This window comes from Mustela nigripes, chromosome 14 (genome assembly GCF_022355385.1).
Source record: "Mustela nigripes isolate SB6536 chromosome 14, MUSNIG.SB6536, whole genome shotgun sequence".
NCBI classification, from domain to species: Eukaryota; Metazoa; Chordata; class Mammalia; order Carnivora; family Mustelidae; genus Mustela; species Mustela nigripes.
The window spans coordinates 105,826,624-105,844,177 of NC_081570.1; the positions used below are offsets into that span (position 1 = coordinate 105,826,624).

Sequence of the window (17,554 nt, forward strand, 5' to 3'; positions counted from 1 at the left end):
TTTTTAAAAAGATTTTATTTATTTATTTATTTGACAGAGAGAGAGATCACAAGTAGGCAGAGAGGCAGGGAGAGAGAGAGAGAGGAGGAAGCAGGCTCCCTGCTGAGCAGAGAGCCTGATGCGGGACTCGATCCCAGGACCCTGAGATCATGACCTGAGCCGAAGGCAGCGGCTTAACCCACTGAGCCACCCAGGCGCTCTAAATTCCTCTTTTATAATGTGATTCCATCTAACTCCAATTAATATTTCTATGTCCACACAGCCAATAGAGACATTTCATAAAAGAGATTAAGCATTAAAAAGTCACTCTGCTTGACCATAATGGGTAATGAGGAACTGTGACCTGGATGTTATGCCAGTTTAACGCATAATTTCGGCATGACTAAGGATGGGCTATTAACCTAAACAAATGAACAGAATTTCTCAATCAACTTCATGAAGGTTATATCCTTTCAGGCTTATTCATAAGGAGGTTGGATGAAATACACAAAGCTAGTAATAATGATCAGTTTATTAATTTTTTCAACTCCAGTTGAGTTTTTTCTTAAAGTAAAGCCACTATCAAAACTTCAGGGGGAAAAAAAAAAACATGATAATGCCTTATCAGTGAAAAATAAATTCAAAATAAAGGAAAGCAACTGGTAATCTTTGGATATTCCTACATTAGCGTTAAGTCTCATACTTGGCAACAAAAATATGCTTAGTTTTTTACTTTAAGAAATTTAAAAGTGATTATAGCATTAAAACCAGTAACTTACATGTCTGTCTTTCACCACAGTTTGCTACTTATGGGAAAAAGGACAGTGCTACACACTATCCAAAGAGAAAATACTTGAGAAAAGGGAGTAAAAATCTGAAAACACGTATGTAGCTCTAAATCTATTTCCCCACAACTCTCAAATAACTTAAAATAGATTTAGAAACACTTTAAGGTAATTATGGCCTCAAACCTCAGAAGAGCAAAACTTAAGTAAACGCAGATTCACCTTGTTTTCAAATAGCTTTTTCTCCCTGATTAAAAAGTAGTATAGAGGTACTTTAGAAAATTTGGAAAGAAAGAAAATAATAAAAAATTAAAATGACTCACAAATTTCATCATCCTATTATCTTTTGGGTATATGTAAAACCAGAACTTTTCTTTATATATACAATACACATTTCTTCTCTCCTAACCACTCATTTTCCCATATGTTTCTTCTCCAACTTCAATTTTGGGGCTTTCCTTCAGAAAACAGCATTGTGTGAGTAATGAAACGACAGAATGTATACATTACAAGTTTTCATAAAACACTGGGGAATAGAAGTAGAACAAATTGAGAGTGGTGATTTCATCATCTTTCATAACAGGGAATCAATAAGATATTGTGTAAAATGGAATCATGTGGTTAAGAAAACGTCGTTTTTTAACATTTTTGGCTTAACATCCCCAACACACACGAAGTAGAGAGATTATGAACCTCTATATATCCATTATCTAGCTTCAACAGCTACCAATACAATCATCTTTCTTTTATAACTCTCTCTGCTCACCAGATTATTTCAGTACAAATCCAAGTTATTTGAACATATCATCTATAAAATATTATCATACTCTCCCCAAGGCAGGAAGACTTAAAAAAAAACCTGTAATACTAATATCACACCTAAAAATTAATAAGAATTTTTAAAAAATTAATAAGAATTTTTAAAAAATTAACAAGAATTCCTTAATTTTATCAAATATTCAGTAAGCCTTCAAATTCTACCAATTGTTTCATATATATATATAGATATATATTATTTATTTATTTATTTTGAGAGAGATAGATAGCATCTTCTGGGGGACAGAGGGGAAGGGAGAGAGAAACTCAAGCAGACTCTGCACTGAGCATGGAACCTGAAGCAGGGCTGGATCTCACAAACCTGAAATTATGATCTGAGCCAGAACCAAGGGTCAGCGACCTAACTGTGCCTGTATATATGTACATACATATAAATACATATTTACATATATACACACATACATATACATATATACATATATGTATATCTTTTTTAAGAGGGTGGGGAAGGGTAGAGGGAATGAGAGAATCTTAAGCAGACTCCATGCCCAGCATGGAGCACAACTTGGGGCTTGATCTTACAACTCTGAGATTATGACCTGAGCCAAAATTAAGAGTTGGATGCTTGCTGACTGAGCTACCCAGGTGTCCTGTTTTACCCTTATTTTGCAGAGATAATATTTTATAGAGATAATAGTAATTTTAAAAAAAAGATTTTATTTATTTGAGAAGGAGAAAGAGAGAAAGCGCAAGGAGGAGGAGCAGCAGAGAGAGGGAGAGGCAGGCTCTCTGCTGATGTAGGGCTCTCTCCCAGGTCCCTGGGATCATGACCTGAGTGGAAGGCAGATACTTAACACTGAGTCACCAAGGTGCCCCTAAGTGGTAGACTTTGAATCTGAATGTAGATATATCTGATTCTAAGTCCTGTGTTTTTAAACAATGCCTATCAGAAAATCAGAAAATATGGGACGCCTGACGCCTGGGTGGCTCAGTGGGTTAAGCCGCTGCCTTCAGCTCAGGTCATGATCCCAGGGTCCTGGGATTGAGTCCCGCATTCGGGCTCCTTGCTCAGCAGGGAACCTGCTTCTCTCGCTGCCTCTGCCTGCCTCTCTGCCTGCTTGTGTGTACTTGCTTGCTCTCTCTCTCTCTCTGGCAAATAAATAAAAAAATTAAAAAAAAAATCAGAAAATACAGTAACTAAGCATATTGGGAGAAAAATGCAAGAGAACTTAAAGAATGGGAAGGTTGTTGTTTTGTGATGTTTCTTTTTATCACTGGATTTGTGATGGACTTTAAAAGGAAATGCTGAATTTATTTAAGATTTTTAAAAAATTTTTTAAAATATTTTTTTTATTTGAGAGAGAGAGAGACAGAGATAGCAAGAGAGAGCACAACCAGGGAGGAGAGGGAGAAGCAGGCTCCCCACTGAGCGGGGAGCCCAACGTGGGACTCAATCCCAGGACCCCAGGATCACGCCCCAAGGTGAAGGCAGTGATGAGCCTTCCCCAAATGAGCACCCCAAGATTTATTTATTTTAGAGAGACAGAGATGGAGAAAGAGTGTGAATGGGGTAAGGGACAGAGGGAGAAGAAGAATCTCAAGCAGACTCCCCGCTGAGCATGGGGCTGGATCCCAGGATCCAAGACCTGAGCCAAAATCAAAAGTCAGATGCTTAACCAACTGAGCCACCCAGGAGCCTGAGGAAATGCAGAATTTAAGTTAAAACAAACTATAGGGACAGTAACAAAAGACAAATGTGGGGATTCTGGGAAGATGAGAGAGCAGAAAGAAATCTTTGTCTCATGTTGTAATTATGCATCTCTGTGTGTGTATATATACATAGAAAGCAGTCTATAAGCATATATTAAAAAACTTCAATAGCAGTTATCTTTCAGTGGTGACATTATGGGTGAAAGATTTTTATTTTCTTTAAACATTTAATAAAAACTTGAGGTATACGGTGCCTGGGTGGCACCTGGGAGTCTGCTTTTCCCTCTGCCTGCCACTCCCCCTGCTTGTGCTCTCCTCTCTCTTTCTCTGTCAAATACATAAATAAAATTCTAAAAAATAAAATAAAATAAAAAATTGAGGTATAATTTATATAGAGTGAAATGCACAGATGTTAAGTTCAGTTTGTTTTGACAAATGCATATAGCCACATATCTCATTCCCCATCACTAAGTTCTCTCATGTAGACTTCTGAATTTCTTTTTTTTTTTTTTAAAGATTTTATTTATTTATTTGACAGACCGAGATCACAAGTAGGCAGAGAGGCAGGCAGAGAGGAGGAAGCAGGCTCCCCGCAGAGCAGAGAGCCCGATGTGGGGCTCGATCCCAGGACCCTGAGATCATGACCTGAGCTGAAGGCAGCGGCTTAACCCACTGAGCCACCCAGGCGCCCCCGACTTCTGAATTTCTTAGTATAAACATATTTTGCTTTTTTGTTTCTAAAAAAATTTTTTTAAAGATTTTATTTATTTGACAGCAAGAGAGGGAACACAAGCTGGGGAAGTGAGGGAACACAAGCAGGGGGAATGGGAGAGGAAGAAGCAGGCCTCCTGTTGAGCAGGGAGCCTGATGTGGGGCTCGATCCTAGGACCCTGGGATCACGACCTGAGCCCCTCAGGTGCCCCTAAAAATAGTTTTGAGATTTTTAATTTTTTATTTGAGGGAGAGAGAGTGGGGGAAGGGGAAGGAGAAGGAGCAAAGGGAGAAGCAGACTCTCTGCTGAGCAGCGAGATCAGTGCAGGACTTGATCCCAGGACCCTGAGATCGTGACCCAAGTCAAAGGCAGATACTTAACAAACTGAGTCACCCAGGCAGCCCTATTTTGCTTTTAAAATAATAAAAATAAAGCTTAAAAAAAATCTTAGACATATGTATTTTTTAAAAAGTCAATAATAGCAACAAAGGGTGAGCACAATCTACCAATGGACACATGGAAGCCTAAAAACCATTGATTCAGGTTTTCTTTTTTTTTTTTTTTTGGCCATTCCCACTTTAAACCTGGACAACTGCGAATAGGTGGGGACAAACATAGAAAGTAAAGAGTAACTTCCAAAAAATTTCCTCTTCCATGTTTTTTTTTTCTCTTCCATGTTCTTATAGTACTTTTTTGTACCTTTCTTGAGGAAATAAAAACATATCATCTTAATTACTTCTCTTTTTCCTTATTTTATTCAGTGTCTTGGACAAAGCAGGTGCTCAATAAATGTTGGCTGACTTGAACTGAAGGAAAAATCACATCATTATTTAGTTGAATGACACTTCCTGAGGATGAAATGAACTCCAGGTGCATATAAGTAAATAATTACAAAATAATCTCCAAAATCTTTCTATTTCCTCTAAAACCTTTCTAAATCATTGTTGTGGGGTGAACTATATCTTCCCAGACTCCATATGCTGAAAGCCTAACCCCTAATATCTCACAAGGTGACTGTATTTGGAGACAATGCCTTGAAACAGGTGATTAAGTCAAATAAAACTGTTAAAGTAGGCCATAAACCAATCCAACTTGTGTCCTTATAGGAGGAAGAAATATAGACACAAGGACACTAGTGATACACGCACAGAAGAAAAACCACATAGGGACACAGTGAGAAGATAAGTAGAAAGGCCTTAGGAGAAACCGAATCTTGGACTTCAAGCACCCAGAACTGTGGGGGTAAAAGAGTTCTGTTGTTTCAGCCACTCAGTCTGTGGTATTTTGTTACAGCAGCCCTAGCAAACTTAATACAACATAATACTCCTGCTGAAAAACCTAGAAGAAATTTGTTTTTAAGTTTTAAAATTAAAGAAAAAAATATACTACCTACTCATTTATATCTTTTTAGTATAACAGTCTCCTCCTTCTGTAATGAAGATATACGACATGGGTTGTAATCTATGGCTGGCATTGTGAACTGAGGAGAAAAATATAAAATGCCTATTTAATTATACATTAAACTTTCTGAAGATATGGTTATAATAAATCAAATCAAATATTATTTATGACTTAAAAAAATTTTTTTAAAGGTTTATTTGTCAGAGAGAGCGAGGAGGAGGCAGATGGAAAAGTAGACTCCCTGCTGAGCAAAGAGCCCGATGCCAATCTCGATCCCAGGACCCTGGGATCATGACCTAAGTCAAAGGCAGACGCTTAACTGGCCATCCAGGTGTCCCATATTTACTGCTTCTTTTTACATTTTTCATTTTGCAAATTGGGTTCTATAAATTTCCTACTTGACTTATTGTTCCTTATGACCGGAATATCTTGTTTGATGGAAGAAAGAAAAGAGAAAAAAGTCTGTAAGACTTTCATATTTCCTCCTTAAATTGTGATGAGATGAAATATAAAGCAAAACCATATCATTCAGGGGCACCTGGGTGGCTCAGTGGGTTAAAGCCTCTGCCTTCAGCTCAGGTCATGATCTCATGGTCCTGAAATCAAGCCCCGCATTGGACTCTTTGCTGGGCAGGGAACCCGCTTATCCCCTTCTCTCTCTTTGCCTGCCTCTCTGCCTACTTGTGATCTCTGTCTGTCAAATGAATAAAAATCTTAAAAAATGAATAAAATCTTTTAAAAAACCCATATCATTTAGATTTGCTAATCAGTACTTTCCCTTATTTTGCCATTATTGATGTCAACTTAATACTTTTTATGGGATCCCAAAATCTTTAAGAGTGAGCTTTGCTAAAGAAACAAAACAAACAAACAAAAAAACACAAAACTGAGTAAGCTTTGCTGGAATATTAAACATTGAAATAAGAAAGCTGTGGATAAGACTTGTAAAAATAACTGTGCCAAATATTACTGCAGAATGTAATAATCTTTTATCTTACTAGGAGATATAAATTAAGCTCTATATGAAACTATCCCAGGAGATTAAATTCTTGGGTTTCCACTAAGCAATAGCAATCCTGAACAATTCTCTTTTTTCAGCAAGAAATTAAAAAAAATATATGTCATACATGCTTTGGAAGCATGCCATTTTTAAAACTGTCCGAGTCAGTTTGAACATAAATTCCACCACTTAATGACCAATTAACCATCTAACTTTGCTTTCATAAAGAGAAGACGATATCTGCCTTGTAGAATCAGCAAGAGAAAGTAAAAAAGTACAGTATATTTTGAAAACTCTAAGTTACACAAACACAAAAAAAACAAAGAAGGACATGAAAGACATGCAATGGCTTGCATCAAATTTATAGGTTCAATGGCTACAGCCGAAGGTCCAAATATAAGTGGTTTTTATTTTAATATCTATGCCAGGAATTTTGGAAGAGAACAGTGTGCAACTAGGGGTTGGGGGAAGGGAGAGGCAAGCTCTCAATGAAATAGCTTAAACTATTATTTCCTACTGTTAAAATAGGACTTTGGTCTCCCAGTTTATTTCCTTTTGTACCCACAGTAAATTTGGGGGTTGTATGAATGGATATAATAAAACAGAAGTTCTTTTCTTTTTTTTTTTTTTAACAGCCTATGTTAATAAAAACCAGAAAACCTGACAAACAAGTCCTTCTGATACACTTGCCCTATTCACTATGGCAATAACCACTGACAAGGGATTTATTGTTCATTTTGTGCAATCAAGAAACTAAAAGACCAGGCAGTGACCTAAATGAGACTTTTAATCTTTTGATTTTAATAAAATGGTTTAGGACTGAGCAACTTTTTAAGAGAAGTAGTTCTCTCCATTGATAGCCAGTCATTGACAAGTTGTATATGGACTTCTTGTTTTTTAAGTGTATTGATTAGTTCACCAGAATTTTACCAGCTTTAAAAAAGCTTGTCCTTCTAATCTCCCATTGCTAATAAATTGTGAGTGAATTAAAACTGATGGATGATCATTAGTAGCTTGAAAAAGCTGAGTATTAACATATTTTATATTTATAATGTGTAAGTTTCATCCAGTCTGATTTATCATTTTTTTTTTTTAAGATTTTATTTATTTGACAGAGAGAGAGCACAAGTAGGTGGAGCAGCAGGCAGAGGGAGAGGGAGAAGCAGACTCTCCACTGAGCTAGGAGCCTGACAAGGGGTTCAATCCCAGGACCCCAGGATCATGACCTGAGCAGAAGGCAGACACTTAGCTGACTGAGCTACCCAGGTGCCCAATATCATTTTTCTGTATGTATGAACAGTGGCATTGTTTGAAAGAACAAGAATAGTCTTAGCAGCACCATTTATAATGGACTCCTAAATGTCTGTTAACCAGCAGATTGAATGAATAGTGGAATAGTGATATAACTGAAATTCTATATAGCATAATATAGAATTTTATTTTAAAATATAATTTTTAAATTATATGCAGCAACACAGGTGAATCTCAAACATCATATTGAACCAAAAAATACATAACAGTATCAACCCAATAACATACAGTTTAAAAAAAGGCAAAACTAAATATACTGTTTAGGAATATACATACATGTTAGAGGTGCAGGGAGGCGAGGCAGGATGTGGTTAGACATCCTGCACAAGACATTAGGGCACAAGAGGATGACCCCACAATGCTTGTAATGTTCTTTTGGTGGTGGTTACGTGTTTGCTTTAAAATTACTTATAAAATTGTACATATGTGTTTTATAAATTTTTCTATATATGCTATATTTCACAATTTTTGAAAAGTTAAACAATAAAATACATGACTGAATACTGAACGTCCAGCTAAGTTATGGTAGTTGAGTTTCAAAACATCTGAGTTAATTTAAAGAAGATGAGATGTTTTCAAATATCTGTGGTTATTCCAGGTACAAATCATTGAAATTATCATAAACATTTAGCTGATTTTTTCCCCCTAGACTGTGTTTCTTTTCACAAACTGACTTTTGCTTATATTCAGAATTCAGCTTAAGAGTTATCACTTCCCAGTATCTCTTTCCTTCCCTGTCCCACTAGCACTTTCCACCACTGATCTGGGTTAGGTATCTTTTCTTTGTTCCCTCAGCAGCCAGAACAGTCACACACACATCACATGTACTGCAATGGTCTGCTAACATTCCAGAAGCCCTTTCCAATCTCTCCAGCCACTCTCATCCCACTAGACTATAAATTATTTCAAAAGCAGGGACAATTGTCTTTGTTTTCTTTCAGTATCTATCACTTTATACATACGAGACATTCAGTAACTTTTTGGTGACCAAACAAATTAATGAAAATATATTTCCAAAATTCCAATGAGCAATACTTCTTGCCAATTTTGACTTAAGTGACATGAGAAATATGATTAAAAAAAACCTTTTTTTTTTTTTAAAGACTTATTTATTTGACAGAGAGAGGGGCAGCGAGAGAGGGAACACAAGCTGTGGTAGTGGGAGAGGGAGAAGCAGGCTTCCCGCCGAGCAGGGAGCCCGATATGGGGGTTGATGCCAGGACCCCGGGATCATGACCCAAGCCGAAGGCAGACCCTTAACAGGTGAGCTGTCCAGGCACCCCTGCTTAAAACCTTTTATGTCACAGCACATAAGGAGTCAATAAATGGGATTACTAGGAGAAAGCTTGGAAGGGAAGAGGGTTTAAAACACTATCCACAAACTAAAAAGATTACTGCCAAAAGTCAAAAGCATTAATAGGCTCATTCCTCTTACAAGTAACTTAATTTAATAATAAAGATTTCATAAAGGAGACGTTTTAAATATCCTAGCAATTTAATTAAAGTATTAATTGTCCATGAGTCAATAATATCTATATCAAAACTCCTACCAAATGCAATAATGACAAATAAATGGGATCTTGATTTCAACAGAAAATAAATCTGTATTATTTCGGTCAGGCTGGTGCTTAAGTTTAATTTTCTCAGTTGAGAGCAGTGTTACTGAACTGAGATTTTTTTTTTTTTTTAACTTTTATTTTGTTAAGCAGGCTCAATGTGGGGCTTGAACTCAAAATCTTGAGATCAAGAGTCTCATGCTGTACCAACTGAGCCAATCAGAGGCCCTTGATAACATCTAATTTTAAATGTACTTAAAAGGTTAGACTCTTCAACATACACTTAGATTTCTTAGTTATTTTCACACGACAGTGAAGCTTAACACAGCTGACCCTTAAACAACAGTAGGCTATTTGTAACTAAGTTTTGGGAGAGCAAAAAGTTATAGATGGATTTTCAACTGTATGGGTATTAGGCACCCTTACCCCCCATGTTTTTAAGGGTCAACTTTTTTTTTTTTAAGATTTATTTATTTGAGAGAGAGAGAGTGTGGAACACATGGTGGGGAGGGGCAGAGGAAGAGAGCCTTAAGCAGATCCTTTGCTGAGCCTGGCACCCCAGGCAGGGCTTAATCTCATGACCCTGAGACCATAGCCCTGAGATCACAACTGGAGCCCAAACCAAGAGTCAGACACTTAACTGAGCCACCCAGGCACCCCTGCCACAGAATGGTTTTAAAACACAGTTGACCCTTGGGGCACCTGGGTGGTGTAGTGGGGTAAGTGTCTAACTCTTGATTTTGTCTCAGGGTTGTGATATTAAGCCGTACTTCAGGCTTCAGGGTCTGGGCTCAGTGCAGAGTTTGCTAGTCCCTCTCCCTCTGCTTCTCCCCCAGGCTCTTACACTCTGTCTTTCTTGCTCTCTCAAATAAATAATCTTTTTTTTTCAGATTTTATTTATTTTTCAGACACAGAGAGAGAGAGAGAGAGAGAGAGAACAAGCTGTGGGAGCGGCAGGCAGAGGGAGACGGAGAAGCAGGTTCCCTGCTGAGCAAGAAGCCCATGTAGGACTCAATCCCAGGACCCTGGGATCATGACCTGAAGGCAGATGCTTAACCCACTGAGCCACCCGGGCCACCCCATGTTTTCAAAAATAGATATAATTTTAAGAACTGTAGTATTGGGTTCTAAACAAAGAATCTTATGGAAATCTTAACTTTGGGACTTTGGGATGCAAAGTTTAACACTTAGGATTTTTTTGACATGTCATAAACCTTAAGTCATGTGAAAACAAGAAATTATATTACATATTAGAACATATATTCACAAAGAACATAGAGCAAAAATATCATTAAGTCCTTATTTTGGACATAAAAATGAAATGGGCTTTTCTATTTTCATTAGGCTGATCCCTTTACTTAAAGGAAGAATCTATAACTATAGAGAACAAATTGATCATTATGAAGGGAGGTAGATGGGAAGATGGATGAAATAGGTCAAAAGGACTAAAAGTACACTTACAGTCACGAGCACTGAGTAATGTGTAGAATTGTTCAATCACTACATTGTACACCTGAAACTAATATAATACTATATGTTAACTACACTGGAATTAAAATAAAAATAAAGGAAAGAGTCTGAAAGTCTCTGCCTGACACTCAAAATCTGCCACACTCTAGTCTGAATCTAGTTTGCCAATTTTGATTCTCATTTTTCTCCAAGAAAACACCTACTTCAATCACAGTGGTTAATGATCTCCCAAACTCATCAAGCTCATAATAATTTCAGGTTCCCTCATCCAGAATGTGTTTTCTTTACTCCGTTTATGTTAATCTTACCTGTACTTAAAGGCCCAGCTTGGGGGAGCCTGGGTGGCTTAGTAGTTAAACATCTGCCTTCAGCTCAGGTCATGATGCCAGGGTCCTGGGATAGAGCCCCTTCATTGAGCCCCTTCATCAGGCTTCCCTGTTCAGCGGGAAGCCTGCTTCTCCCTCTCCCACTCCTCCTCTGCTTGTAGCTTGTATTCCCTCTCTCACTGTCTCTCTCTGTATCAAATAAATAAACAGAATCTTAAAAAAACAAAAAAATACGAGGGGCGCCTGGGTGGCTCAGCGGGTTAAAGCCTCTGCTTTCGGCTCAGGCCATGGTCTCAGGGTCCTGGGATCAAGCCCCATATCCGGCTCTCTGCTCAGCAGGGAGCCTGCTTCCCTTCCTCTCTCTCCGGGCCTGCCTGTCTGCCTACTTGTGATCTCTGTCTGTCAAATAAATAAATAAATAAATAAATAAATAAATAAAATCTTTAAAAAAAGGAAAAAGAAAAAATGGCCCAGCTTGTTTTACTGCCTTCTATTCTTCCCCAGATTATTTCAACCCATTATGTTCTCTCTTCCTTCCAACTCTCTTGGCTGTTACTGTTCTAACATGGAAAAACTTGCTGGATTTTTACTGTTGTTTACCTATTCAGAAGTCTTTTGAACTGTGAAATATAATGCATACAAAGAAGAGTGCATGAAACAAAAGTGAAAAAAGTTCAATGATTAATGTCTCGGTAAATACACATGAAACTTTGCCCAAGTAGAGAAACAGAAAACTGTTAGTACCCAGAGAGCCCCCTCATGTTCTTTTCTAGTTACTAATATCCTCCTCCTATCTTACCCCCTACAAAAAGGTAACCACTATACTAACAATTATAGTAATCCCTTTCTTGCTTTTCTTTGTAGTTTCAATCATCTAAATATGTAACCCCTAACACTACAGTTTTCTTGAATTTTATATACATGGAATCATATAGTATGTCTTTTTTGTCTGGCTTCTGTTACTGAATATTACATGAGAATCATACATGTTTTATAACAATGTTCATTTTCATTCTGTATAGAAAAAATGTTTATATTCATTTAGATAAATGGACAACTCATTTTTATCCATTCCACAGATGATGGACCTTTGGGTTACTTAACTTTTAGAAAGTATGTATGTTTTGTCTCCCCAGCAGGAATGCAAGTTTCATGAGGGCTGGGGCCATACATAGTATCTCATAGTATTTTATATTTACTTTAGTATTTGCATAATGCTAAGCACATCACATTAACCACCCCAATCACACTAAATAATGATTAAATAAATCTATGAGTAGTTTAGGAGGTGGGAAGAAAATAATTAGTGCTGGAAATCAATTAGTGTTTTTTAAAAAGACTTTACTTATTTATTTGAAAGTGAGTGAGAAAGAGAGAGAGAGGAGAGAATGAGTGGGGGGAGGGGTAGAGGGCGAAGCAGACTTCCTGCTGAGCAGGGGGCCCAACACAAGGTATGATCCTAAGACCTGGGATCATGACTTGAGCCAAAGGCAGAGGCTTAACTGACTGAGCCACCCAATAGAGCCCCATCAGTTAATATTTTTAGAGAGAGTTATATAACTGGCATTTTGGAATAGCATACTGTTTTAATAAATCAGAAGGTTTGACCTCTCCTATTTATTTATACCTAAGAATTTATAATTTGTTGTTCTTCCTGAGACAACTGAAAGCTAAAAATGTAATTTATCAACTATTTTAAAAAATAAAATAAAAAATAAAATTAGAGGGATGCCTGGGTGGCTCAGTTGGTTGGGCAGCTGCCTTTGGCTCGGGTCATGATCCCAGCGTCCTGGGATCGAGTCCCGCATTGGGCTCCTTGCTCAGCGGGGAGTCTGCTTCTCCCTCTGCCTCTGCCTGCCATTCTCTCTGCCTGTGTTCACGCTCTCTCTCTCTCTCTGACAAATGAATAAAAAAATCTTTAAAAAAATAAATAAATAAAATAAAATTAGAACTCAAAATGTAATTATTCAAAAGGCTAATTCTCTATTCATCTTTGTACAGTACCTCACCAGAGTTTGTTTATTTCTTGTTCTATTTCCTTATATTTATATTAACTATTATAAATTTAAAAGCACACAAAGAGAAGTCCAAAGTTAGAATCTCCACAAAACAGAAGCAAAAATTCTAGTATCTAAGGTTAGCAGGAAATTAATCATTCCTATTCAAAAGTAAAACAAACCAAATAGCTTTTTAGTTCTAATATGCTCTTCTACAGTCAGCAAACGCATCCTAGGTACTGTGTCAACATCTCAAAACAGTATTTATGCCACCTAATCTTCAGACCTACTCTGATAGTCTCTTGGAGAGTCAGTTTTGCATTTTCATTTGCTTACTTTTCATAAAACTAGAGTTTCATCAACTTTCTCAGCAAACAGGAAAGTACACTTGCGGGCAAGATTTTCTGATATATGTGTCTTGGCCAAGTGCATATGTGTATGTCTCTAATATTAGTTTTAACAATACACAGGCTATAAGAAGTCTTGTAAGTTTTGTTCCAGTCTGTAATTTGATGTGATAAAAAAACAGAGAAGGGAAACATGGTATAGAGAATGTAAAGTCTAAGAAACAAGGATAATCCCAAATTGAGGAATCAATGCAGAAAAGAATAGATGGTACTAGATGTTTGTAGCCAATTCCATTACTAGCTAAAGATAGTTATCAAAGCCAAATTTAGTCTTTTTTAATGTAAAGTAACATTTTAATTTGTTAAGTTTTCAAAACGAAGGCCAATAAATGTGCCTTTATTATCATTATCATTATATTACTAAAAGCTTTCTTGGAAAAGAAATAGTTGTTTAAAATACTAAGTTAAATTTCTTCATAATCTCTTCATGAGGGAAGAAAGTGAAATACAATAAAAAGTTAAATTACAAATAAAGGATAATATATTACAGTAGAAGAACTAGCAAATATGTGGTTATACTCTAAGATCAGCTTTCTCAAGACTAATTCTATTATGAAGTGTTCTATTAACAAGGGACAACTTAGAAAGAGAAAACTGCAATTAATTTAAAAACATTTTCTGAAATTAAAATATTTATCAGTTGTTGATATTTAATTTCTAAAGAGTCACAGAATAGAATTTTTAAAAAGTTATTTCTACTGCATTACAAGTTAAACCTATTCCTGTTTATTTTTATAAAACAGCTAATCATACACATTTCTTGTCTTGTCATTTAAAAGATTTTCCTCCTCACAGCTCAAGACAATTTCAATGTGTGGGCCCTCTTGGTTTAATAGGAGGCCATTTCACCATCAATGTCATTTGGGAAACTACAAGTACAAAAATTTTGCATGTGTTCTACTCTCTCCTATCTTCTAAAATTTTGGAGGAATTTTGTAATTAAATTACCCTTTAAGTAATTATACTTCCGGATTTTCCCTCCAAATATCAGCTACCCTCCCAAACTCCCCCACCCACCTGATGGCTAGAGCACAATTCTAAGCATTAGAACTTAGCATTAATGAAAATATTCTGACATACTACTTCTTTTTTTTTTTTTTTTTAAGATTTTATTTATTTGTCAGAGAGAGAGAGGGAGAGAGAGTGAGCACGGGAAGACAGAATGACAGGCAGAGGCAGAGGGAGAAACAGGCTCCCCGCTGAGCAAGGAGCCCGATGTGGGACTCGATCCCAGGACACTAGGATCATGACCTGAGCTGAAGGCAGCTGCTTAACCAACTGAGCCACCCAGGCGTCCCCTGACATACTACTTCTTAAAAACATTCCAATATTCAAGAGTCTTTGGGAAAGACTAGTAAACCCAACTGTGTTACCTCTTTATCTTTTAGTCCCAGGAGCAATACTTCTTCCATAAGTGTGAGGCGAATATCCTTAGAGTCACCAGAATCTTCATTGTCTGGACTCCTGTCTTGATTAGTGTCTTCCTCACTTTCCACCTTCTTTTCAGAGTTCTTGCCTACTTCAGTGCGACGGGCCCGGTGAGTTAAAGTGGTCATTCTCACCTGTTTCTGGAAAGGGTGATGAAAAAATATCTGTAAGAAAGCTTATGTAAACAGAACATATTGATATTCATACAGACCTACTACAAATGTATACAAATAAGAAATATATATAAACTTAAATAGAGAAAGGAGTAAAGACCAGAAAAATTAGGTGGGTAACACAATATGTTTTCCAAAGTACAATAGCTTGAAGGTAAAGAAGGCATTGACAGAAAATCAAATCAGTAATATTAAAGATTGGTACAAATGATTGATCGCTTTCTTTGCTTCTAGAAATGATCATCTTTTAACCCTGCTGATTTTATGTGCATAATCTATAATCCAGGAGTATATACACATCATTGTAACTGTATTAACTTGGATTCTCCCCAAGTTAAATAATATGGGACAGCAAAAAATTGTGAGAATCCAGGCCCCAAAATCCATGTAATAATCTACATGTAACTTCTATAAACATTCAATGGCACATTATAAAAACAGAGAAATTAAAAAAATAAGAAAAACTAAATATATATATTCTCATATTTTCTTCCCATAACTCATCTTATGCACTCCTTTTGGAAACTGCATCTACAGAATAACACTCAGAAGATCATGTGTAGTAATTCCATATACACAGAAAACTTTCATCTCTGTCCCTAGCTAGCCATCTTGCAAATACTCAAATAGCTGCTGACAAAAAGTATCAGAAAGAGAATGTTAAAAGATTAATGATCTCTTTCTTAATTGCAGAAAAAAAAATCAAAGCACATGCCCTCTTATACCATGTACTACAGATGTTTTTAAAAAAATCTAGTCAAGAGAAATGGCACTAAATCATGTATGATATAAAGTTAGCATACTTTATTTTAAAATAAATCTAAATGTCAGTTTTTGAAACGACAAACAAATATTTTTAATCAGTAATTATTTAAAAGAATATCTTATTGTTCAAAAGAATGCATTCAAAAGCGTCTGTGACTGGATCCTGTTCTAGCGATATTTCCCGTTACATTACTCTCAGTTACATATTGTTAACACCCACTTTTCAAACAGGTCCTATGCTGCCATTTCTGCTCCTTTGTCCATGCTGGTGTTCTCTCCCCTTTCCTTTCCTCTTTATATTCTACCCATTCTTCAAAGGCCTATTGAAGATCCAGGTAAAACCTTAAGTGAATACCCTTCTCCATTACCCTTATGTCCCATGGCCAGAATTGGTCTCTCTCTCAGCTATACTTCCACAGAGCTTTATTTATACTTACATCCTTTAAAGTATTTATTATAGTCTTTCTTTTGGTATGGCTGTCTCTCAACTGTAAACTTCTTGAGGGCAGGGATATTGTCTTCTTGGGTTTTTATAGTCTCCATAGCAACTAGCACAATGTCTTTAACGTTGTAACTGCTCAATAAATATATACTGATTAAAATGAATACTCAGAAATGCATGTGAACATTTAAAAATAGAAATACAAGTAAAGTGACTTACAAATGATTCTTTGTACAAGGCCATATTTCAAATACAATTCTTGGTGGGAGGGTGAAGGAGGAAAAACCCCCTGTGATATAAATGCTTAAGGGCATTAACCCTATCTGGCACTGTGAACAGAGTTTATTTGCTAACCCAATCCAAGAAACTTTAAGTCTTCAGAGAAAAAAAGGGCAGGAGGGGACTTTGAGGAACTAATACCCGCCGGACATTTATTAGTTAAAAATCTTATTTGGGGGAAAAAAATGACCAAAAACTAACTGAATAAAATCCTCCCTCTCCCCATAAAATAAATCTGTAGGCTTTTTTTGTACATTAGGAAATGTATATTCTCCGTTGCTTACCTGACGTTACTCGTGGGTTACAGCCGGAAACAAACAGCAGCCTGCGCTGTTTTAGGGGGACACCTGTTCCCCCACGTCCTAGTAGGTAAAAAAAAACTTCTCAGCCACGCAGAGATTACAAACTTCCTGATCCTTAGATGCAGAGAAGGAATAACACATCAGCTTCCTCAGGATCCCTAGGCAACCTACCTTGGTGTTTCTTCATTGGACCAATCAGAAACCGCCAAGGTTGAGTCCAGCCAATCGGAGCTTACAAGGGGAGGCTCTCCTCGGGCTATTGTGTTGCGATCCCGACAAACACCACCAAAAGGAGGCAGGTTTGGGTCAACCTGACAGCTGGTCAATCCAATGAAGTAACCTTCGTAGAAGAGAGGAAAGGGAGCTGCGCTCCCCACGCCCATTAAACTGGCCAATCAAAGCGTTCAGTGAGCTAGCGCAAGCTACAGATCTACAAAGGTTTTTGTTGGTCAAATCTCTGTAGTAGGTGTGTTAACTGTACCAGCGTATACTAGGACAATTAGGTGAGATGTGCTAGGATCCAAAAAAGCTCAGGACAAATAAACACTTTAAAATTGATTGTTTTCGAAAATTAGCTTGTCCTCAACTTTCCTGTTCCAGAAAAACCTGATCTGGGTCAGTTTGTGGACGTTTATTTGGTTTACATTAAACAGGTTAGGTGCATTTCTACCATTACATACACACCAACTTTCTCTATTAGCGCTTCTCAATGGCAAACCTATGGGTAATCTATG

General features: G+C 37.0%; 1 protein-coding gene across 1 annotated transcript in view; it reads right to left on the reverse strand.

The window, feature by feature from the left end:
- Positions 1–16,996, reverse strand: part of GOLPH3L (golgi phosphoprotein 3 like) — a 43,024-nt gene extending 26,028 nt beyond the window's left edge. Inside the window, exons 1-2 of the mRNA XM_059376057.1 lie at positions 16,803–16,996; positions 14,805–14,999 (exon numbers count right to left, since the gene is read on the reverse strand). Coding sequence (XP_059232040.1) covers positions 14,805–14,987 — 183 coding nt within the window. The 5' untranslated portion in view covers positions 14,988–14,999; positions 16,803–16,996. The remainder of the gene's footprint in view (positions 1–14,804; positions 15,000–16,802) is intronic.
- Positions 16,997–17,554: the final 558 nt, after the last annotated feature.